General features: G+C 37.9%; 1 protein-coding gene across 1 annotated transcript; it reads right to left on the bottom strand.

Annotated features, from left to right (window-relative positions):
• Positions 1–588: 588 nt before the first annotated feature.
• Positions 589–25,862, bottom strand: serpini1 (serpin peptidase inhibitor, clade I (neuroserpin), member 1). Its single transcript, XM_073853874.1, has 9 exons — positions 25,721–25,862; positions 10,689–10,951; positions 10,324–10,554; positions 6,412–6,605; positions 3,769–3,974; positions 2,994–3,103; positions 1,621–1,707; positions 1,271–1,360; positions 589–1,189 (listed from the first exon to the last, which is right to left on the bottom strand). The coding sequence occupies exons 2-9, from the start codon at positions 10,939–10,941 to the stop codon at positions 1,116–1,118; spliced, it is 1,245 nt and encodes a 414-aa protein (XP_073709975.1). The 5' UTR covers positions 10,942–10,951; positions 25,721–25,862; the 3' UTR covers positions 589–1,115.
• Between the last annotated feature and the right edge of the window lie 252 nt (positions 25,863–26,114).

The following is a 26,114-nucleotide window of genomic DNA, read 5'->3' as shown; positions in this document are numbered from 1 at the left end:
GTGAAGGTCATCACACCACTGATCTACTGACTGTCCTTCAACGTGATGCCAAGCCGATGCGCAACCAACGACCACCGGCTGAACCAGTTTAATCCGCTTACCCTTTTCATGTCCCTATCGTGTTTATATATATATATATATATATATATATACTGTATATATATATATCTCAAGGGTTTTTCTCCTCCTAGGAGTTTTCCCACAGGGTTTTTCTCCTAGGGTTTTTTCATCCCCGGGAGAGTCAGCCAACATTGGCTTAACTTAGCACTTTCCTTTAAATGTTACATTAATACTACGCTCGCTTGTACGTTTATTCTTAGCCGCTGTATTCTATTTCTTATATTATCTATCGATTATTCTGTGTTTTCCCACATCTATTCATGTAAAGCTGCTTTAAAACAATTAACAATTGTGAAAAGCGCTATATAAATAAATTTGAATTGAACCTTGTGTTAGTTTGTGCCCCACTCACCCCTACTTATAAAGTTTGTCATTGATATATTGTTTAAGAAAGGTAATTCAAGGCTTAACACTCATTTGTTTTGAAATTTTAACAATAGTGTCAGGAAAAACCTCAGAGAGATCTCATTGAAGACATTCATCTTTATTTCTAAAATCGAGAATACAGCTGGTATTTTATTCACCACCGTACCAAATGCACTCTCTCCAGTCTGCCTGAGTTTCCATGGCAACAGCGCTTCACTACCTGTACATTCGCAACCTTTCATTGAATCAAAAACGTATATTTATATAATAAGGCATATTACGTGAGCAGTACTTCAGCCATGTACAAAACCAAAAACAGGAATGAAAGGAATCTACATTAAAGAACTGCACACGTCCTGCAATTAATATTATTAACATTTCTCTACAGAAACACAATAGCGAATATACAGATAAGATAATACAGGACTGAATAATGCTGGTGTGGAATAATAATAATATAAGTCAATGGCATGGAGTGCTCGCAAATACTTCAAATATTTACAGCTTTGTATATCTTGTATGGTTAAAGCTCATGAGTATCAAAACACAATCACTTTTATAATATAAATATTCTGTTTATATAATAGTTTCTCAACTTGTGTTCTGGGATGATTTCATTGTAGAAGTATTCACATCTCAAAGTTGTTGTCAAAGGGCTCGATGACTTCCGGGGTCATGACCCGGCCCATGAAAAGAATTGACCCTATAAAAAAGATCAAATCAAAAATGATAAGTTTGCATGCGTCTGTCTACTTCATTTCTATTTCTGTGTTTGATCTTGTACCTGTTTTTCTGTTTCTGATGATGAAGAAGAAGGGATGATCAGCCATGACCTGAGGGTACAACACCAGCGTCCTTGTCAATGCGATCATACCTGCAGCACAGCATGAAGAAAGGATATAAAACCTTTCACGCACCTTCAATGACACATGGTGAACAGCAGGGGGTGCTTTTAACATTTAAGAAATGCAGAAAATTCTCTGAGCAACCCAATGCATTTAAAATTAGATTAGAAAGAAAATGAAGGTCAGAGAAGAGAAATTTTAAAGTAAGAAACATTGAAGATAAAGTATGTAGAGATATATAGATAGATAAATATGTATAGGTTAAAAGAGAGATGTAGTAAAGCATCACCTGATCCCGCAGCTCCCTCTGCTCCTTCTTCTGTAACTTCCAGGTAAGCCTTCTGCACGGCCTTCCCGATAAACAAATCCTGTCCCTCTATACACAGAAAAACAATACAGACTGATAAGTGTCTCATTAGGCTAAGCTGATTTTACACACTTCACTAAATTATGCATTTATTTATTTGCTGGTGTAATTAGAAATGCAAAGCATTGTGTATAATAAGTTTTTTACAGGCACTAAAGATTCATGCTAGGGTTGCACAATACACAGAAAACATCGCAAATAATCATATCGCAATAACTGCGTGACTTTTACTTAAAAAAAAAATGTATAGTCAAAGTTTTAGGTCAATGCAGAGAGACACATGAGTACATGTGTATGACATGAAACATGCATGTTGGTTAAATCATTTCAGTTGGCAAAAATAAAATATTTTGGTTTGCTAGACGAGGGGAGACGACGATCATGGATCACAACTGTGTGCGGAGAGGTTTGACAGCCAGGCTAGAATTCAAGGATTGTATACATTCATTTTATACAGTAGGGGAGAACCGGGGCGAAAGTAACAAAGCGATTTTCTCCGAGCCCTGATAACATTTACATCCCAGACTATGACATCATCTTCACAACGCCTTATTTACTCATCGTTTTTCACGTGTAGATCCAGAAAGGAAAGGTGTTTTCAACCATGAAAAGTAAATTCCTAAAGCGTATGAACTATTGTGTTAAAAATTGATATTATTCTAATTTAATTTTCATAGTGTTCAAACTGTTAAACAAATATTTTATTCTCAACAATTTAAGTTTGTACTGTTGGTTGCTTTTGAAACATTTGATAAAACTGAAATTTAAAATTACAAAATATGTTTGCAGTTACATATTAACGAGGTCATAGTCATGCATATTTAATAAAAAACATGTGTGTAACAAACATCTTGTTTTGTTGTGTTACTTTTGACACACCTGTGTGTAACTTTCATACCTGCAGGTGTGGTCGAAAGTAACAATTCACTACTTATGTTTAAAGTGAAATTATACTTAAGTTGTTTTACATTTTAAAAAAATTTCACCTTGTATTGATAGAACACACTTATTAATATTTATTTCTGTCTATAACATTATCTTTCAAATTATTTTTTTCTGAAAAATTGTACTTTTGCCCCTGCTCTCCCCTAATGCTAGGTCGGTGTAATAGTTGATATGCATTAGATTCCCTTGTTATCATAAATAAACTACTGTAAAAGTCTAACAGAAGTTGTGTTTATCCACAAAAGCCGTTTGTTTATGTTGTTACTGCTGAAACCATCTATATGCGCATGCAGAATCCTAGCATGTTCTGATTGGTCAACAGCTTTGAGTGGGTGTGGTTTATCTCATACCTTTCATCTCAGCCATCATGGCCGACAGATCTGCATCTTTGGTGAAGATGTTTCTGATGCCCAGCTGCTGCAGTGTGTCTCTCAGATCCATCTTCTGTTCCACCTTAAATCTAAAAGCATGGATGCAGAAAAACCAACATGATCTCACAAAGTTCTGTGGGATAGTCACGGAATTTTGTGCTAATTTTTCCGTGGCATTCTCACGGATCTCCGCATTTTTCCGTGGCCCTGTTACGGACTGTCTTTTTCCGTGGCATTCTCACGGATTGGTTACTCAACTGCTTTTTCCTATTTTCAAACCATTTTCGCTTCGGTTTAGGGTTAGATTAGTTGTTTGTGTTAGTATGTCACTTTAACTATTGGTTTATACTATTTTTCTGATTTATTCTTTTATATTTTCTAAACTTTAAACAATTGTCACCTGGCGTTGGGGTTAGAGTTGGGTTTGGGTAGGGATGTCATTTCATGTAAATCTAACCCTAAACCGAAGCGACAATGGTAAGAAAATAGGACAAAACAGTTGAGTAACCAATCCGTGAGAATGCCACGGAAAAATGAGCACAAAATTCCGTGACTATGCCATGGAAATTCGTGAGATCAAACAGGTCAGTAAAAGAGCACCCCCCCAAAAAATGTGAACATTTAATAATGTATGAGTGTCATTGCATTTGATCATAACAATGTAAATTATTCTTTCCTTCTAGGTTTTTACATTAATGAGCCTCAGCCCCCAACACTTAAATTTTTATTTCTAGTGAAACAAATCATGTGTCACCTGGGCAGGTAGACCTCCACTTTCTGTCTCTTGACATTGTTGGCCCACTCCTCCAGCAGCTGGGCTTTGATGATGGGCTCCAGACTGGCCAGAGGAACCTCTTGCCGGGGCAGCACGATCATCATGCTCATATCTTCACCTTCATAAAGCATCTCCAAAACTTGGTAGACCCCACCTGCCTCTGTGGTGCCATCACTAAACTCTCCTGAGGATGAAGTATTCGTTAAGACGTCATTCGTTTATGTGTGAGGGAAAGGTTGATGAAGTGAAGTTGTTATAAATCACAATGTGTATGTGGTTTTGTAAGTAATTGTTTGTTCAGTTTTGTAGTCAGTCTTTACGAGCAATCATAAGAGCCGGTGACAGCAGACTCTTCAACAGCTAAGAAACATTTCTGATGATTTTCTTTCCTGTCTCTTTCACTCTCTATCAACTTCTCATCAGTTCTGCTATTGTCTTTTTATTTCTATCACTTAGTTTGATGTTGCTGTTTCTATCACATTTGATCAACTTTCCCCTTAATCTTTCTGTCGCTCTCTCTCTCTTTCTGTCTCTTTGGTTCTGTGGATGTGATGAATGTTGGAGGTGCACTGCAGTGATTCTGCAGGAGCTTAAAGATTTCATCATCTGACCAATCGGAGTGAGCCAATCAGAAACTACAAGCACATCCAAACACACAAGACTGCATAAAAAATAAAGACCACAATCGCCCTTTCACATCATTTTCTCCTAAATCTATCTCTCTTTCTATCTCTCTATCTATCTCTCTATCTATCTATCTATCTATCTATCTATCTATCTATCTATCTATCTATCTATCCATCCATCCATCCATCCATCCATCCATTTATCCGTCCATCCATCTATCAGTCCGTCCATCCATCCATCTATCCGTCCATCTACCGATTCCTCCATCCATTTATTTATCCATCCATCCATCCATCCATCCATCCATCCATCTGTCCGTCCGTCCGTCCATCCATCCATCCATCCATCTGTCCGTCCGTCCGTCCATCCATCCATCCATTTATCCGTCCATCCATCTATCTATCAGTCCGTCCATCCATCCATCTATCCAGCCATCCATCCATCCATCTATCCGTCCATCTATCGATCCGTCCATCCATTCATTTATCCATCCATCCATCCATCCGTCCATCCATCCATCCATCCATCCATCTATCCAGCCATCCATCCATCCATCTATCCGTCCATCTATCGATCGTCCATCCATTCATTTATCCGTCCATCCATTCATTTATCCGTCCATCTGTCCATCCGTCCATCCATCCGTCCATCCATCCATCCATCCATCCATCCATCTATCCAGCCATCCATCCATCCATCCATCTATCCGTCCATCTATCGATCGTCCATCCATTCATTTATCCGTCCATCCATCGATCCGTCCATCCATTCATTTATCCGTCCATCCATCCATCCATCCATCCATCATCCATCCATTTATCCGTCCATCCATCTATCTATCAGTCAGTCCGTCCATCCATCCATCTATCCAGCAGTCCATCCATCCATCTATCCGTCCATCTACCGATTCCTCCATCCATTTATTTATCCATCCATCCATCCATCCATCTGTCCGTCCGTCCGTCCATCCATCCATCCATTTATCCGTCCATCCATCTATCTATCAGTCCGTCCATCCATCCATCTATCCAGCCATCCATCCATCCATCTATCCGTCCATCTATCGATCCGTCCATCCATTCATTTATCCGTCCATCCATCGATCCGTCCATCTGTCCATCCGTCCATCCATCCATCTGTCCATCCATCCATCCGTCCATCCATCCATCCATCCGTCCATCCATCCATCCATCCATCCATCCATCCATCCATCCATCCATCTATCCAGCCATCCATCCATCCATTTATCCGTCCATCTATCGATCGTCCATCCATTCATTTATCCGTCCATCCATTCATTTATCCGTCCATCTGTCCATCCGTCCATCCATCCGTCCATCCATCCATCCATCCATCCATCTATCCAGCCATCCATCCATCCATCTATCCGTCCATCTATCGATCGTCCATCCATTCATTTATCCGTCCATCCATCGATCCGTCCATCCATTCATTTATCCGTCCATCCATCCGTCCGTCCGTCCATCCATCCATCCGTCCGTCTATCTGTTTGTCTGTCTGTCTGTCCTTCCACCCAACCTACCTATAATATATCCACCCACCCATCTACTACATCTATGCATCCATCCATCCATCTTCCCCCACCTACTTATTCATCTGTCAATCCATTTATCCATCTACTTAACAAACATACCTACCTAATAATCTATAACCTATCCACCTTATCAGTCCATCCATCCAACTACCTACCTACCTACCTACCTATTAATCTATCAATATATTTATCCATCTACCTAACAAACCTCTACCTACCTATCTGTAACCTATCCAATTATTAGTCCATCCATCCATTCATCTATCAATCCATTAATCCATCTACCTAACAAACCTCTACCTACCTATCTGTAACCTGTCCATCTATCACTCCATCCATCTACCCATCTATGATCCATCTACCTACCTATCTATAACCCATCTACCTATATACCCACCCATCCATCCATTTTAAACCTCACATCATTATCTATTCTCTCCGTAGTAAAAGTCTCCCTGCTGGTACATCATCAGGGTCTGGACCTCACTGCCATCATCTTTAGTAAAAGAGAAGGTTCTGGTGTTTTCTGGTCTGAATTGATTCTTCCAGCTTCCCCTGAAGTACACGGCATTCACCAGCATGATCTTGGTAGCACTGCTGAAGTCATCTGCAGACACCAGGTTGGGAATCTTGCCTGTAAAACAAACCCACGGATTTATATAAACAGTCACATTAAATCTCCCTCATCCAATGCGCTGGATTTGTGCTGCTATCAGACAGTCCTTTAGCAAAAACAAAATCTGACTGTGAGAAAATAAATCTGTCTGGAAATATCTGCAGAGTCATTATCATGCAGAGTATGACTGATCTACTTAAGTGTCCTACTTTACTAAAGTCAGAGGAATCCTCCTGAACACCATCCATCCATTTTAAAAATAATTGTACCTCACAAAACCCTTTCCATAATTGGATTATGAGCTATGGCTATACTGAAGGGCATGAATAACATAGTATAAAAGATCAGAACTAAAAAATTTTGACACAAATCAATGTAACAAAACATAACGTTACCCGTAGCTCTACTGGTACAGCGTTGCACTAGCAGAACAAAAGGTCATGGGTTTGATTTCACATTTATTTACAGTACAAGTCTTAGGCCACCATGCCAGAATTAGATTTGTTGTTTTGCAATTGTATAGTGATCATATATAATTGTTCCTCAGTCTCTTTAATAGAAATCCAGAAAAATCAGGAAATGTGTATATAGTATTAAAAACTGTATAAAAATGTAAACTGAAGTGTCAAGTTTTTAGGGTAAACTCCTCTTCCACTTGGGCAATGGCAGGAAACTGCAGGATCTCCTAAATTAAATTAAATCCTAATTTCTAATTTTAAAGAAATTGTGCCAAGAGAGGTCACACTAAACACAGACGATGCCTAAAGAAGACATTTAGTCCTGAAAAATATATATATATATATATATATTTGTACATATTTCCTGTATCTGTTTGTATCTTAATTAAATAGATTAAAAATAAATATGGATGGACATTAAAACTTCTAAAACAACAAGTCTGGTGGTGGTGGCCTAAGACTTTCGCACATTACTGTAAATCTTTGACACGACCTTAGTCAATTTTAATGATATCAAGATTATGGGTTTACAATTTTTACAAAAAATGCGATGAGCCATTTGATATCCCATAAGGAAAAAATACATTTCTTTGGCCAAAAATATATTTTAAATATATGCTAAATACATTTTGTAGAAAAAAAGCCTAATTAAATATATCTTTGAATTTTAACATATATTTCGAAATGTATTTCAGGGCAAAAAATAAATTTCAAATTTTACAACCCGTACGACAAAAATATATTTTTCCTAAGCAAAATAAAAAAGTTTGTATAAAATGTAACATTATAAGTATATTTTTGCTGTTGAAAATATAGTTAATTTGAACCTTTTTTAAACCTGCAAGTTTGTTTTTCTTCCAATACAATGTGAATATAAATGCTTTAAAGGTGCAGTGTGTAATTTTTAGAAGGATCTATTGACAGAAATGCAAAATAATACACAATACTAAATTATCAGGGGTGTATAAAGACCTTTCATAATGAACTGTTATGTGTTTATTGCCTTAGAATGAGACGTTTTATCTACATACACAGAGGGTCCCCTTACATGGAAGCCACCATTTTGCGCAGCCATTTTTCTACAGAAACCCTTAACGGACAAACTTTTTTACCAAGTTGTCTCCAACAATGACATGTTTTTCCGGTGGCGGCTACCATAGCTTCTCTTATGTGTTTCAAAAGCAAGAGGTGAGCGGTAGACTGAGCTGTTGGTTGCAATTCGCAACCTCACCACTAGATGCCAAAAAAAATTACACACTGCACCTTTAAAATACTTTTCAAAATATACAAAAAATGGTCAATTCATTTTTGTTAAAGGATTAGTCAGTTTTCTTAAAAAAAAATCCAGATAATTTCCTCACCACCATGTCATCCAAAATGTTGATGTCTTTCTTTGTTCAGTCGAGAAGAAATTATGTTTTTTTGAGGAAAACATTGCAGGATTTTTCTCATTTTAATGAACTTTAATAGAGCCCAACACTTAACACTTTTCAACGGAGTTTAAAAGTACTCTAAACGATCCCAAACGAGGCATAAGGGTCTTATCTAGCGAAACGATTGTCATTTCTGACAAGAAAAATTAAAAATATGCTCTTTTAAACCACAACTTCTCGTCTAGGTCAGGTCCTGAAAGCATCAGCGTGACCTCACGCAAAACGTCATCACATCAAGAGGTCACAGAGGACGAACGCGAAACTACGCCCCAGTGTTTACAAGTGTGGAGAAAGAGGACCATTCCGACGTTGTTGTATGTAGAATAATACTAGTTAATGTCTTTGTGTCAGTTTATTGTTTAAAATGGTCCGCAAATGTGCGATTCATATATGTAACACGTGACCTTGCCACGGCATTATGCAATTATGTGAGGTCGCGCTGGCGCGAGAAGTTGTGGTTTAAAAGTGCATATTTTTTATTTATCATATTTATCATTTCGCTAGATAAGACCCAAATGCCTCGTTTGGGATCATTTATAGTCCTTTAATACTCCGTTGAAAAAAACTCTTAAGTGTTGAGTTAAGTATTAAGTATTGGGCTCTATTAAAGTCCACCAAAATGAGAAAAATCCTGCAATGCTTTCCTCAAAAAACACAATCTCCTCTCGACTGAACAAAGAAAGACACCAACATTTTGGATGACATCGTGGTGAGTAAATTATCTGGATTTTTTTTTAAGAAAATGGATTAATCCTTTAATATATTTCAGCAATTTTTTTGTATTTTTTAAAAAATATTAAAAATTATATTTAAACCAATTTTTCGCCTCAGCTTCCTCAGGTTTTTTTTTAAGTTATGTTTGGGCCATTTTTTCCTTTATTATTAGATAGACGGTGTGATACGAGAGAACAGAAAAGTATAGGGTGGAGAGAAAGGCACAGGATCTGCAAAGCACCTCGAGCCAAAATTCAAACTCGAGTCACCAAAAGTGCGTCTGCACCAAATGTCGGAGCGCTGCTCCCACACGATCGGCTCCGACAGCTTCCTCAGTTTGAATAAAAATACATGACTCCTTAAGGGAATAGTCTACTCATTTTCAATATTAAAATATGTTATTACCTTAACTAAGAATTTTTGATACATCCCTCTGTCATCTGTGTGCGTGCACGTAAGCGCGCTGCGACGCTTCGATAGCATTTGGCTTGGCCCCATTCATTCAATGGTACCATTTGGAGATAAAGTTAGAAGTGACCAAACACATCAACATTTTTCCTATTTAAGACGAGTAGTTATACGAGCAAGTTTGGTGGTACAAAATAAAACTTAGCGCTTTTCTAAGCGGATTTAAAAGAGGAACTATATTGTATGGCGTAATAGCACTTTTGTGAGTACTTGGACTCGCCTGAAAAGTCCGCTCCCCTTCTCACTCTCATAATGGGAGAGGGAGGGTGTTACTGCGCCGAGACGAAGTACTCCCATAAGTGCTATTACGCCATCAAATATAGTTCCTCTTTTAAATCCGCTTAGAAAAGCGATACGTTTTATTTTGTACCACCAAACTTGCTCGTATAACTACTCGTCTTAAATAGGTAAAACGTTGATGTGTTTGGTCACTTCTAACTTTATCTCTAAATGGTACCATTGAATGAATGGGGCTAAGCTAAATGCCATCGAAGCGCCGCAGCACGCTCCAGCGCCCACGTGCACGCACACAGACGACAGAGGGATGCATCAACAATTCCCAGTCAAGGCAACAACACACTTTAATACTGAAAATGAGTAGACTATTCCTTTAAGTCATTTGATGTTTTTTGTTGAACTGACTGTCCAAGTGCGCTGACTTACTCTCTGTGTGGTTTTGGACCCATGAGTTAATGTGTTCAGCCACAGCTGCTGATGCTGTAAAGTCCACGGTCTCCACCTCCGCTCTGAAGTATTTCTTCATGAGTTGTAAGAAATCTTCACTGAAGTGAACGCCCGTCTGCAGAAAGAGAGAATTGGCCAGCCGCACCACATACTGCTCTTCATCTGCAGACAGGGCCTGTGTCAGGTTGCTCAGCAGCGAAAACTCCTCATCTGAAGCAGGTGTGTAAAACAATGCTTTAGTCATTAGCAATTCTCTTTATACATTTATATTTATGCATTTGGCAGACACTTTTATCCAAAGCATAAGTAACAATAAGTATAGCACTATACAAATACATGTGTACCATCTCTGAAATTACTGTAGCCCAAAGCCTGTCTGATCTCATCTAAAGAAGATCCCCGGGCACCCAGCTCCACCATGCCCAGAGCCAAAGCCACACTCAGAGGAGAAAAGATGATGTTCTCCTCAACCCCCTGGATCTGAAGCTGGTGGTACAATCTGACCGAGAACTCAGCCGTCACATCCTCAGGAGCGTCGGCCGCCTGGCAACCGCATCCCCTTAGCAACATGAGTGGCAAGAGTCCGAACAGCAGCATGGCAAACGTGCTGATGAGAGGAGGGAGAGAAATGTGTGAGTCAGTGCAAGAGGAAAATGGTAAATATAACTCTGTGGATGACAAGCATACCACTGTATTAACTTTAACATTCACAATGCAAAGCCTACACAGTTCACCCAGACTATTGATGAAAATCAAGCTGTTAAAAGAAGAGAATCAGATGGATTGCAATCAAAACAGGACCTTTATCAACTTTTTATAGACTGATATAAAGGTGTAGATTATAACATCTCTAAATATCTGCATTGAGGCCATATTGGTTATAAATGAGTTCGATTTCTAGGGAACACACATACTGATGAAATGTATAGCTTGAATGTACTGTAGTCGCTTTGGATAAAAGTGTCTACCAAATACATCAATGTAAATGGTCTACATGGTTTATCATAGTGATCCAAGAAGCATTTATTAATCTTTATTAATCTAACTGCCAAATGAGTAATAAAACACATGAATCTGGTCTCTGCACAGCACGCTCACTGCATTGGGTTTAAAAGGGACGAACCCAGCCGTTGGGTTAAATTAACACAGAAAATTTTTATATTTGACCAAACAATGGATTAAAACAACCCAGCATAGGTTAAATTACAACCCACTGAGTTGGGTTCCACCCTTGGGCCACACATACATGCACACAAATAATGCACGTCCACACACAAACTCACTCACATATGCATGGATGTAACTCTACCTTCATTCTAACATGCAACAGTCTCTATGCTTTAGTTGTTGCCTGGCAACAGTGTTATCCATACAAACAATGTAGAAGAAAATCTGGCCTTGTGCCAATGTGTGTGAGCGTGTGTGAGAGAGATTTGTATGTAATGTGTGTTGCATGAGGTCATTGTATGTTAAAGTATGTTATGTGTTCGCTGTGTGCTTTGAATTTGGTAATGGTCACACTGCACCTAAAAATAAATAAATAAATAAAAAACCTATAAAAAAAAAACATTAAAAATAAAGGTTCCAAAAATAGCTTTTTGAACTATTATCATTCAGAGAACCTTACTGTTAAACAAAAGTTTTTGTACTAAAAAATATTAGAAAAAATGGTCCCTTTAAGAAGATTTCACTTTAAAAATTATTCTTCTAATCGATTGCTAAAACAACCTTTTGAAATCTAGAGGTCGGCCAATTGTGGATTTTACCGATAACTAACTTGATCCCTACTTGCCGATAGTTTCTAAAATGGATACTGGATAAAAACACAAACTTAAAACTTAAAGTGAAACAGTGCTGAAATGTACTGCAAATAAATAAATAAATAAATAAAACAACAGTACTGAACCATGAAACTGTGCTAAATAAAACAGAAATGTACAAACAAAAATATATTCATTATATTAATTCAATTACATTTTATTTATATAGCGCTTTTCACAATTGTTTAATTGTTTCAAAGCAGCTTTACATTAATAGATGCAGGAGAAAACACAGAAAAATCGGGGGACAACATAAGCAGCAGAACACAGCGGTTAAGATTAACCATACTAGTAAGCGTAGTAATAATGTAATGAATAGAAGAGGGTGCTCAGTTAAGCCAATGTCAGCTCCCCAGGGTTGAAAAAACCCCTAGAAAAAAATCCTAATCAGGAGGGGAAAAATCCCAGGAGGAAAAAACCCTCGAGAGAAAGCCAGACATACTGTAGCTTAGAGGATATACTATATATTAGATACTATTTTATAAAATTTTAAGGGAAGTAAAACATATATATATATATATTAACTTAAAATATGTATAAAAGTAACCAGCTGGAAATAAATGAATGCAAATCGATGGTAATAATCGTGACATTAAACATTTGGGCTGTCTAATCTTTTGATTCTTTTCTTCGTGATATTATCACGAATTTCCACATTTTTTTTGTGATCGTATAACGAATTCCTGTATTCGCATGATTATCACGTATTGGTTACTCAACAAATAGCGACAATGGTTTAAAATAGGAAAAAGCAGTTGATTAACCAATACGTGATAATCACACAAAAACAGGAATTCGTTATACGATCACAAAAAAAAAGGGGGAAATTTGTGATAATATCATGAAAAAATAATTTAAAAATTACGTGACTATATCATGAAACCTCGTGAGACTGGGTAGCATAAAGCAACAGACGCACTCGGAAAAACTATCTACATGGATTTTTTGCCGATAGCCGAGTGTTCAACCAATGAACTATCGGTGCCGATTAATCTGCAAAACCGATGAATCGATCTATCTCTATTGGAAACCTTTTGTTATTAAGAGTGTGTGGTTGCCACAGTGTTTCAAATGTTATCTGTCCCACTAATGTGTGGTTGCTACAGGGTTTTTTTTTAGAGGATTTTCTTTGGATTTGTAAATGACTTCCTCAACTCCATCTAATCCTCATCATATCAGATTCTAAAAATGTTCTTGGTAACCATTTTCTAATCTGTCTGATGCAAATTTAATAAAAAAGGTTTAAAGCATGCAGTCACTGATATCAAATCTTTCAAATCTGTGTTGTTTCTGCAGCTCAACTTGTAAAACTTTGCATTAGCAGTGGAAAAAGTTATTGGAGAAATTCCGTAGCACATAATGATGAGAAGTATAGCTTGGATGCACTGTAAGTCACTTTGGATAAAAGCCTGTGCCAAATACATAAATGTAAATGTGCCACACAACAAACAACCACTTTAAAAATCCACAGTGCAAGCCATAAAAGATTCATCTGTTCTCAGTTCTTCAACTTTCCTGATCTTTCATGACCTAAGCCCTTCAACTCAGAAACCGCAGCTGGGTACCGACTCACACGCACAGACACTCGGCCCGTGTAACCGGACCTGACCCTGGTGACCGAGATCTGGCCTGAAAAACAGATGAGAGATTGTGAATGCAGGGGAAAAGTGGAGGGATACGCCTGAAACACCATTAGACCTGCCTGACCTCTCTCTCACTCACCTGTGCTGGATTCTGCACAAAGGTCTGAAGGCCACCTGGGAGAAGTCAACAAGACCTTCAACCACCCTAATGGCTTTAACCAGTAAAGAATCAGCATCAATACACCCTGATTCAGGTCAATTTCTGGCTCTTGTGTGAGGTTTTCTCTCTCTAGTGATACTTCACTGTTGCATAGAGCCTTACAAAACATGCATTTACTGTGTACGGACGTGGGGCAGTTTCCCGGACAGGGACTAGATTAATCCAGTACTAGGCCTTAGTTATATTACTACATTTAAGTAGTTTTTACAAACATACCTTACAAAAAACAATACTTATGGTTGTCAGGATTGCTGTGTGGTTGCTAAGTTGTTGCAGGTGGTTGTCAGGATTGCAATGTGGTTGCTAAGGTGTTGCAGGTAGTTGTCAGGATTGGTATGTGGTTGCTTAGGTGTTGCAAGTGGTCGTCAGGATTGGTATGTGGTTGCTAAGGTGTTGCAGGTGGTTGTCAGGATTGCTGTGTGGTTGCTAAGTTGTTGCAGGTGGTTGTCAGGATTGCAATGTGGTTGCTAAGGTGTTGCAGGTAGTTGTCAGGATTGGTATGTGGTTGCTTAGGTGTTGCAAGTGGTTGTCAGGATTGGTATGTGGTTGCTAAGGTGTTGCAGGTAGTTGTCAGGATTGGTATGTGGTTGCTTAGGTGGTGCAAGTAGTTGTCAGGATTGGTATGTGGTTGCTAAGGTGTTGCAGGTGGTTGTCAGGATTGCAATGTGGTTGCTAAGGTGTTGCAGGTAGTTGTCAGGATTGGTATGTGGTTGCTTAGGTGTTGCAAGTGGTCGTCAGGATTGGTATGTGGTTGCTAAGGTGTTGCAGGTGGTTGTCAGGATTGCTGTGTGGTTGCTAAGTTGTTGCAGGTGGTTGTCAGGATTGCAATGTGGTTGCTAAGGTGTTGCAGGTAGTTGTCAGGATTGGTATGTGGTTGCTTAGGTGTTGCAAGTGGTTGTCAGGATTGGTATGTGGTTGCTAAGGTGTTGCAGGTAGTTGTCAGGATTGGTATGTGGTTGCTTAGGTGGTGCAAGTAGTTGTCAGGATTGGTATGTGGTTGCTAAGGTGTTGCAGGTGGTTGTCAGGATTGCTGTGTGGTTGCTAAGTTGTTGCAGGTGGTTGTCAGGATTGCAATGTGGTTGCTAAGGTGTTGCAGGTAGTTGTCAGGATTGGTATGTGGTTGCTTAGGTGTTGCAAGTGGTTGTCAGGATTGGTATGTGGTTGCTAAGGTGTTGCAGGTAGTTGTCAGGATTGGTATGTGGTTGCTTAGGTGGTGCAAGTAGTTGTCAAAATTGGTATGTGGTTGCTAAGGTGTTGCAGGTGGTTGTCAAGATTGCAATGTGGTTGCTAAGGTGTTGCAGGTAGTTGTCAGGATTGGTATGTGGTTGCTTAGGTGTTGCAAGTGGTTGTCAGGATTGGTATGTGGTTGCTAAGGTGTTGCAGGTAGTTGTCAGGATTGGTATGTGGTTGCTTAGGTGGTGCAAGTAGTTGTCAAAATTGGTATGTGGTTGCTAAGGTGTTGCAGGTAGTTGTCAGGATTGGTATGTGGTTGCTTAGGTGTTGCAATTGGTTGTCAGGATTGGTATGTGGTTGCTAAGGCGTTGCAGGTAGTTGTCAGGATTGGTATGTGGTTGCTTAGGTGGTGCAATTAGTTGTCAAAATTGGTATGTGGTTGCTAAGGTGTTGCAGGTGGTTGTCAGGATTGCTGTGTGGTTGCTAAGTTGTTGCAGGTGGTTGTCAGGATTGCAATGTGGTTGCTAAGGTGTTGCAGGTAGTTGTCAGGATTGGTATGTGGTTGCTTAGGTGTTGCAAGTGGTTGTCAGGATTGGTATGTGGTTGCTAAGGTGTTGCAGGTAGTTGTCAGGATTGGTATGTGGTTGCTTAGGTGGTGCAAGTAGTTGTCAAAATTGGTATGTGGTTGCTAAGGTGTTGCAGGTAGTTGTCAGGATTGGTATGTGGTTGCTTAGGTGTTGCAATTGGTTGTCAGGATTGGTATGTGGTTGCTAAGGTGTTGCAGGTAGTTGTCAGGATTGGTATGTGGTTGCTTAGGTGGTGCAAGTAGTTGTCAAAATTGGTATGTGGTTGCTAAGGTGTTGCAGGTGGTTGTCAGGATTGCTGTGTGGTTGCTAAGTTGTTGCAGGTGGTTGTCAGGATTGCAATGTGGTTGCTAAGGTGTTGCAGGTAGTTGTCAGGATTGGTATGTGGTTGCTTAGGTGTTGCAAGTGGTTGTCAGGATTGGTATGTGGTTGCTAAGGTGTTGCAGGTAGTTGTCAGGATTGGTATGTGGTTGCTTAGGTGGTGCAAGTAGTTGTCAGGATTGGTATGTGGTTGCTAAGTTGTTGCAGGTGGTTGTCAGGATTGCTGTGTGGTTGCTAAGTTGTTGCAGGTGGTTGTCAGGATTGCAATGTGGTTGCTAAGGTGTTGCAGGTAGTTGTCAGGATTGGTATGTGGTTGCTTAGGTGTTGCAAGTGGTTGTCAGGATTGGTATGTGGTTGCTAAGGTGTTGCAGGTAGTTGTCAGGATTGGTATGTGGTTGCTTAGGTGGTGCAAGTAGTTGTCAGGATTGGTATGTGGTTGCTAAGGTGTTGCAGGTGGTTGTCAGGATTGCTGTGTGGTTGCTAAGGTGTTGCAGGTGGTTGTCAGGATTGGTATGTGGTTGCTAAGGTGTTGCAGGTGGTTGTAAGGGTTGCTATGTGGTTGCTAAGGTGTTGCATGTAGTTGTAAGGGTTGCTATGTGGATGCTAAGGTGTTGCAGGTGGTTGTAAGGGTTGCTATGTGGTTGCTAAGGTGTTGCATGTGGTTGTAAGGGTTGCTATTTGGTTGCTAAGGTGTTGCATGTGGTTGTAAGGGTTGCTATGTGGATGCTAAGGTGTTGCATGTGGTTGTAAGGGTTTCTATGTGGATGCTAAGGTGTTGCAGGTGGTTGTAAGGGTTGCTATGTGGTTGCTAAGGTGTTGCATGTGGTTGTAAGGGTTGCTATGTGGATGCTAAGGTGTTGCATGTGGTTGTAAGGGTTGCTATGTGGATGCTAAGGTGTTGCAGGTGGTTGTAAGGGTTGCTATGTGGTTGCTAAGGTGTTGCATGTGGTTGTAAGGGTTGCTATGTGGTTGCTAAGGTGTTGCATGTGGTTGTAAGGGTTGCTATGTGGATGCTAAGGTGTTGCATGTGGTTGTAAGGGTTTCTATGTGGATGCTAAGGTGTTGCAGGTGGTTGTAAGGGTTGCTATGTGGTTGCTAAGGTGTTGCATGTGGTTGTAAGGGTTGCTATGTGGATGCTAAGGTGTTGCATGTGGTTGTAAGGGTTGCTATGTGGTTGCTAAGGTGTTGCATGTGGTTGTAAGGGTTGCTATATGGTTGCTAAGGTGTTGCAGGTGGTTGTCAGGATTGCAATGTGGTTGCTAAGGTGTTGCAGGTAGTTGTCAGGATTGGTATGTGGTTGCTTAGGTGTTGCAGGTGCTTGTCAGGATTGGTATGTGGCTGCTAAGGTGTTGTAGGTGGTTGTAAGGGTTGCTATGTGGATGCTAAGGTGTGCATGTGGTTGTAAGGGTTACTATGTGGTTGCTAAGGTGTTGCAGGTGGTTGTAAGGGTTGCTATGTGGTTGCTAAGGTGTTGCATGTGGTTTTAAGGGTTGCTATGTGGTTGCTAAGTTGTTGCTGATGCTTGTCAGGATTGCTATGTGGTTGCTAAGGTGTTGCAGAAGGTTGTCAGGATTGCTACGTGGTTGCTAAGGCATAGCTGATGCTTGTCAGGATTGCTATGTGGTTGCTAATGTGTTGGAGGTGGTTGTCAGGATTGCTATGTGGTTGCAAAGGCATAGCTGATGCTTGTCAGGATTGCTGTGTGGTTGCTTAGGTGTTGTGTAATTGCCAGGACATTAATATGTGGTTGCCAAGGTGTTGCGGGTTGTTGCTACGATCTACATTTTCATGAAAGTTGCATCCTGCATATAACTGTGTATGTGACAAATAAACATATTGAATTGAATTGCTATGTGGTGTTGAAGGTGATAGTTAGGGTATTTGTGGTTGGTACTGTAGGACGGTGCATGTACAAGCGATGCTAATAGTAATGATGGACCTAGTAAGCTAACAACACAAATGAGACTATGACAAACTGCAAATGTTTGTATCATCTCACAGTAAAAATCTAGAGGTTAACTCGGGCCAATAATTTTTCTTTTATTGCAGCCATACAGATTTTTTAAGCAGATCTGGCGCACACACACAGCACAAAGCCAACACTAAAGTGCCATTTTTTTCCCTCAGCAACATCAATCTGCTGTGTTTTACTTAACTCTTCTGCACACGCACAGCAATCGCCCTAAATATGTCTTATCCACCTAACAGCCTTCAACCTGTACTTAACTTGCAAGTGCACATTCAAGACATTACTAAAAAGAGGGGCAGCATAGGTGTCCGTTTTTAGCCTTGCTGACTACTTGATAAACTCTCCATGAACATTTTGAGATAAAGCAAGGAAAAAATGACTACATGCTGAATCAGTTATGATTGTAATAGCAGAGTGAACTTTAATTATGCTGAAATGAACAGCTTACCATGCTGGACCAGACTGGTTAATGCTGGTTAGTACCAGACTAGCGAAGAACAAGTTGGGTGATTTTGGACAGTAAAATGCATTCATTATTTATTCTTCAGTCAGCAACATCCTCAATATTTCATCCTAAATGATGGAGGCATACCAAAAGCAATCAAATGTACTGGTTTTCCGTCAAGCTCTCAAAGAAACTCTTAACTTTCCCAAAATGATCATGCATGTACACACGCACACCAACATTATTCATTCACATCCATCAGTCCTCTTGCTGCCTGACAGGATGGTCCAGAAAATGCAGGGCATGCTGTGTAAAATGTCATCTCTCTCTCCTCCTGTCTGCTGAAGTCTCCAGAGGACAGACCTGCTGGAGCAGAGCCTTCATGGTGGAGCTAGATTTGACTGCATGTGAAATGTCAAACAGGTTCAGGATTCGGAGCGTACTAAAATATTCTAGACAAAGTCTGCAGAAGCGTTAAAATGCAACAGTTGTTGTGATAGAAAGCTTTTCGAGGGCTACTTAAGGAGTTATAGAGCCAACATTGCAGTGGTAAGATAACTTCAAAGGAGACTGAAGAAGATGATGGGTCAGATTTAATTAAAATCCTTTCCAAGGTCTGTTGACCGCAGTACCCAGCAGAATACTGCAGCACAGGACAGACACAACCTTATTAGATAAGAAAAAGAGATATCAATGAGATTTATGATTTTCTTTCTCATTTTCCAACTAATTTTTGTAAGTTTATTGAACTAACTGATATTTTGAGTAAGGACAACTTAATAATATGGATTAATATGGATTTCAATGAATGCGAAAATATTAAGTAGCATTTTAAGAAAAAGCAAATAAATTAAGTACATCCAATGTAAAACAATCACCATATTATACACAGTCTTAATTAAAATAGGTAATATTTAAATGAAAAAATACTAGTTAATGTCTTCTGATTTATTAATTAATTTTATTATTATTATATTATTTATGGTTTGTAGTTGTTCTTGGGGCACGTAACGTTTATTCAATCACACACCCACTCAGTTTAGTTTTGGGCAGCTTTAAAGCGCAACATACTTCAGTATGCAGTCTATGCACAAGCACTAGTCTTCTGAACAATGGTAACTACAAAACTCAAAAAAAGAAACAAAAACTCTTCCAAATGTCAAAGATAAATTAACATTAAACACTTACAAGTCTTTCTTTTTAGTTAAAAACACATAAAATAAAGTTTAAATTCAAATTATACTCTCCAAATGCAGTCCCATGCAAAGCATGCTGGGAACTACGAGTCCACTGCCTAGTTAGTTATGTTTAATAATAAAATCATTAGTTTCAACACAAAATGATTAAGTTAATTTCCTTCTTACAAATTTAAGTGGATTATACATGATTAAATGAAGTTGAATTTAGTCAATTAAGTGTTCATTTAAAATTACTCAAATTATTCAAATTATTATGTTATTTTAAAAATTTTAACACAGTTCACTCATTTTATTTTTGTTAAATCTACTAAGGCACAGAAACACTTTTTACAGTGCACTTTTAACTCCCCGCCATTGACGAGTTATCTTGTCAATTAAGAGAAAACATTTGCATAAAAAACATGACATGTTCCTGATGAGTTTTTATTGTAATCTGTAATACTGCGATTATCGCACTTACCAAATTTATAAAAAAAATCTGAAGCAAAAAAATTATTTACTAATTTTAACCTCTGTGTGTGTTTTGATAATCGTTCTGAATTTGATCTCTAATAAAATTCCTTTACACAAATGCAATTATTTCAGCTTTTTGCAAAAACATATATTTTTTAAGAAAAATACCCATAAGAGTTTATAAACAGAGAAAATATGAAACTTTCCCAGTTTAGTTTGTGTGTTTATTGTTTGGGTCTGTTCTTTCATTTGATATATTTGTATGTTTGTATATTTTTAGAAGTAAATTTTCCTGCACTGAAAAAAATGATTCTGTGCCTTAGTAAAATTAACTTAAAAGAAATTATTAAATTCTATTAAAAAAATGTAAAAAGTAAAAATAACACACAAAAAATTAAGTTAATTCTAAATTAACAAATTATTGAGTAAATTTCACTTAATTTTATTATGTAAAATCCACCCAAATTTGTAAGAAGGAAATTTTGTGTTGAAGCTACTTGAATTATTTAAGTAAATATAACTAACTAGGCAGTGGGCTTGTACTTCCCAGCATGCTTTGCATGGGACTGCATTTGGAGAGTAAAATTTGAAATTAAACGCTATTTTTTTGTGTTTTTAACAAAAAAGAAAGACTTGTCAGTGTTTCAGGTTAAATTATCTTTGAGATTTAGAAGAGTTTCTGTTTCTGTTTTGAGTTTTGTGGTTACCATCATTCAGAAGAGTGGTGCTTGTGTAAAGACAATAGGCGACACGATGAAAATCATGATGTAAGCAATAACTGTGCTTATGCCAGTACTGAGATCTATTGAGTCTCTTCTTACTTGCTCAACATAATGTGGCCGTTAAATGTGAAAAGTTAAAAAGAATAAGAGATTTAAAAAAGGATTGGATTATCTTAATTTTAGTATGTAGAAATTAAACCATTAAATTGATTTGTTTGCACATAATTAATTTTAGTGTACTGAACATAAAAAATTGAGCAAATTCTACTCAAAATAATTATGAATATAATTAAACTACACTCACTTGATAAATTATAAGTACACTCAACTTAAAAAATATATCTGGAGTTAGATAAATTAATTCTGTGCATCTTCTTGTCATAATAAAATTAAGTAAATTCAACATAACATTTTTTTCAGTGTGGAAGGCACTTTTGTGAAACTTTTGTGAAAATCACAAAAAATACTGGCGGGCAACTTTTAAAAACATGTCTGGCGGGGAATGAGTTAATAACTGTGAATTCTCCACATTCAAACATTTTTGAAATTTTATGAATCTATTGTATCATGTTCATTTTCGCAGTGGTCCTGTACCACTAGGTTACAACACCAATGCATCATTCAGTTATCATAGAGAGTCAGTTAACATCTGGCTGTTTCTATGCTCAGTGTAAGAGGCTTTAACCACAGTGTATGTGTTTGTGTGTGATGTTATCTCTGCCCATCCGTCCACACTAACACACAGCTGTCATACAGAATAGGCCACTGCTGGAAAATACACAGAGAGAAGGGCTATAAATCGCTGCCACCAGTGAGATGTATCTTTCTGTATTATAGATGACACACGGCATCTTCTGTGCACTGCAGTCTAATCTACCAGGAAACATATCTTACTTGCTAATATGGTATAGAGACTGTGTCTCCTTCAGACAGCCAATCCGGTGGCAAGTTAAAAACCTTCTTAGGTACTTTAATTGTTCCCAAGTTCAAAGGCAGTTTTTTCCTTTATGTGCTACTGACGAGAGCAGACGTGACTCAATGTTGCAGGTGTCCTTCAAAAACACCCCCACGCTTGAGTCTGTCGAACCCAATCGTTCATGGGCTGCCAATGCTCTCTCTTTAGTTATTCACCTGTCCTTCAACAACCATACAACATTCAGTGTTTCTATAGGCTTACAAGCTCCTGGGACAGCATCTTTAACATAAGCAATGTCAGCAGTTTGATTCATTAAACCCGTCTGAATATGGCTGTCAAAAGATTAAAGTCGCCATGAAACGGAAGTAGCAATTGTCTGATTTTCCCCGTGGTGACATATATCCGAGTGAAAAAAGTCAGGGCGGGACTTGAATTCGTCCATTGAGAACTGATTGGATCGTTTGAAGTTGGGTCATATTGCTATTTGCTAATCACGGTGTCTTTTCATGGACCCCGCCCACATGCCATACCATATGACCATATAAGGAGGGGATTTACATTTTTAAATAAAGATTATGGGGGCACATGAATTTTTAAAAATATAATGATGCTCACAGATAAGCCTGTGAGCTAAAATTTGTAAGAATTATCACAATATTGCCCCAAAAATTTGTTTTTCATTTCAATTTCATTTAGACTTTAAATGGGATTAATTGCATACAAAATAAAAGTTTGTGTTTGCATAATATATTTGTGTGTGTATTGTTCAATTATTATTTATATATATATATATATACACACACACACACACACACACATACATGTATAAATTGTATGTTATTTATGTATATATTTTTACATTTATATATAATATAAAATATATCAAAATCTAAATAAATATTATAATACATGTAAATGTTTCTCAAATACATCCATGTGTGTGTATTTATATATACAAAATTATTACACACAGTGCACACACATGATGCAAAAACAAACTTTTATTTTGTATGCAATCAATCTCGGTTAATCTTTTGACAGCCTGAATGTTGTTCACTACTTACCTAAATAATCTGTTTATTGGTATCATTTTTCACTGTTCAAACAAGCCAAAATACTATTTGCACTTACAATAGAAGTCACTTAAGAAACATACTTTTAAAAGTACAACCACAATACTACACTGACAAAATAACTTATGTATATATATATATTTTACATGTACTTTTATGTAGGCTATATTGTGGCTGCTTTATGTATTTACTTAATCATCAGGGAACCACAGATTATAGTGGTAGATCAAGTTTAAATTGTTTGAAACTGGAACATTAAGTTTAAGAGGCTTTAACAGAGATGCATATTAGCCAACAATGCATTGAAATGTAAACCTAATTGTAAACACATGCATAATGTGCACATTAAACACACTGTCATTAACACGTCTTATGTTGTCTATTGTCAGTCCTCAGCAGGTCATTCAAGTCAATCTGAACAACCTAGACCATGGCTCTTCACCATGGGGTCCATGCATGGCCCCTTGGGGGTTCGTGATGGTATTTGTTTTTGAAAAATAAAATGCATAAAAAAAATTTTCCCTGTTAAAAGCTATTCAGTAAATTTAAAATATTATAAAGAAGTATTTTAACAGTAATGCATGTATCTGTGCATACAAAAATATCTTTGTAATGTCATATACATTAACAAAGTATGTATATCCAGTCTAAATTTTATACATGTACTGGGGGTCCTTCCCCCTCCTCTCTACCCATTAAGGAGTCTTTGGCCTGAAAAACATTGAAGACCTCTGATCTAGATAACACTAAATATGACCAACATCTGACCACATGCTGTTGGTTACAATACAAACTTTGTATGACAGTGTGTAAGAAAAGTGTTTTTGTGTTATTGAAGAGTAAAAGTTTTATTAAAGCAGTGTTTTATGTGGATGAATCCAATTAAATGTTACAAAAGTAATTCATGTGAGAATATTTATCTCAGCGCTGTCTTGCTCAATCTGTTTCTATGTAGCTTTGTCATCTAGCTGCAAATTTCATTTTTGAAAAAATATATAAAAATAAATAAATACTGTTGTTTTTCACATAATAAAAATAAAAATCTGTCAGGGTCCCCTGAATAGATAGAGAGTTTTAGCTTCATATTGTTCACATCTTCTCAGAAGCAGAGAAATAATTGCTTCACGCCTGCCAGTGGTTCTGACCCAATCCGCATTGAGTAATGATGCAAGTAGCATAAAGATGCAGACCACAGGCTTGACACATCACTGAAAAGCAATCAATAACAAACAGCTTTGCATATGTTTAAAAGATGGCCAAGGAACACACATAAGAGAGCAGCCACGTTCAATATATCACATACATTTACAGTAGTGACATTGCCTTTTAGACAACACAGATGTTTTCTGGATATTTTTCCTGCCATCTGTGCTTTCTTGAGGAGAGACGATGAGAAAAACCTTAGCAAACTCAAAATCACTTACACAAGACGGTCTTTGAAAAGTATTCTGTCATCCAAAATCAATTTCTATATGGCTGATGCAGGTAACCCAGGCTGAAAATCCGGTGTTGAATCGTATTTGTCTGACACTCAGCCATTTCATTTAAAAGAATGTTTTCTTCTCTAAACCGAAACAAACGGGCCGATATATACAGTAGGCTTTTGTACACAAACGAAAACATTTCATAGCTCATTCTAAAGCATGAAACTGGTGAAAGGTTTTGATTATTTAAAGACAAGTAAAAAACAAAGAGCATTTACAGAAATGTTTAGAAACAGATTTTTCGTTAAAAAGTGAATATGCAACAACAATTTTTTTTTATGCACTAAACATTGTACATTATGTACAGTATTGATTATGTCAGTAACTAATAAAAAGCGTGGTCAGTCATGCTTTCAAATGCTCATTCACACCTGCACAACAGCAATCAATATAGAAATCAATATGCATGCTGATTGGAAGTGATCACCAATGCAACCACATATGCATGCATGTGTGTGTGTGTGTGACTGTCAGGCCTACAGACCACATCAAAGGCCTTGATAATAAATCGCTGCAATTGTATTAAAACTCCTTTGCACCTTGATGCTGCTTGTTTTCTATTGCTTTCAATTCTTCTCTCTCTCTCGTATCGATCTCTCGCTTCCATTGCCTCCCTTCTCATACCAATTGCACTTTAACACCTCATTTTCCCTCCCTCTTCTTTAGTGGCCCCTGTATCTCTCTCATACATCCACATTACGAAGCCTCTCTAGCACACCTAATCTCCACGTGAGTGCCTCCCACCAGCAGAACAAACCAGCTATTTTACACCCAACGAGGGGGCTTGGATGGGAGGCGTGGTCTCTTTTTCACTCCTCCTGCGCGTCTCATTTACAGAAACATGGAATAAATAGGATTTTCTTGTGGGATATGATTTACGCATCCCCAGACGATGCATTCTCACACCCAGCTGTGCAAGGATGCAATGCTTCATGTGGTCTCCAAATCCTCCCCATGATTAAATAGAAACACTTTAATTATTAAATCTAAACCACAATGATGGTTTAAAAATACCACATACATGTATGCTTTTATTCTTCTTAAGACAACATAGTTGTGCTGAATTTCATTTACCAAGGAGTGTAAAGGATTATGTTCCTGTTTTGGCTTTTTTCTACAAAATTTCTGCAGACATGTGAATACATGTACAATTGCAATATATATATAATAATTGTATAATAACATAGGTGCAAACAAACATATGATAAACAAATTATTCAGACAGATGCGAAAGCCATCACTTAACCCATCATTAAAGGGCATCACATCTGCACACTTTATCATGCTGAGAATACAACAATCATAACAGATATTACAAAATGGCCATCACTAGTTATAAGACTTACAAGCAAAATATATATTTTGTGATATCTTTTTAAGATAAGATTGAAATAAATGCGTGAAAATGTCCTACCGTAAGATAAGAGCGAGAGAGATGGTGATACTCTGCGATGCTGATGTACAGTGCTGCTTTCCTCACACACACCTTTATTATTAGAAGAAGACCCGCCCTCTCTCTTCTGATTGGCCAGTCTTAACATATGCTACACGGCCGTTAAACGCCCTTAATTATTTTCCGTTTGATTATTTGCGTTACTTTCTTTAATCCAAAACAATTATAAATCATTCGGTTGTAACAAAATAAATCAGTAATTTTATTTTATTTTTAATACTTACTGACTTTCATAAGTACTGTGATTGGCTGAAACTGACGCCAGTTATTTAACCGCACGTCAAGCTTTCATAATACTATTCGTGGGAGTTGTAGTTTTATTTGATGCCTCAGCGTTGTTCGATGTCTGTCATTG

The sequence above is a fragment of the Misgurnus anguillicaudatus genome, chromosome 15 (genome assembly GCF_027580225.2).
Source record: "Misgurnus anguillicaudatus chromosome 15, ASM2758022v2, whole genome shotgun sequence".
NCBI lineage: Eukaryota > Metazoa > Chordata > Actinopteri > Cypriniformes > Cobitidae > Misgurnus > Misgurnus anguillicaudatus.
This window is presented reverse-complemented; position numbering and strand designations above follow the sequence as displayed.

Coding starts and splice junctions, on each gene's coding strand:
- serpini1 (XM_073853874.1), bottom strand. CDS start 10,941: ATGCTGCTGTTCGGACTCTTGCCACTCATGTTGCTAAGGGGATGCGGT. Junction 3,104..3,768: donor GTGGAGGTCTACCTGCCCAG/GTGACACATGAT, acceptor CCATGCTTTTAG/ATTTAAGGTGGAACAGAAGA. Junction 1,361..1,620: donor AGAGGGAGCTGCGGGATCAG/GTGATGCTTTAC, acceptor GCTGTGCTGCAG/GTATGATCGCATTGACAAGG.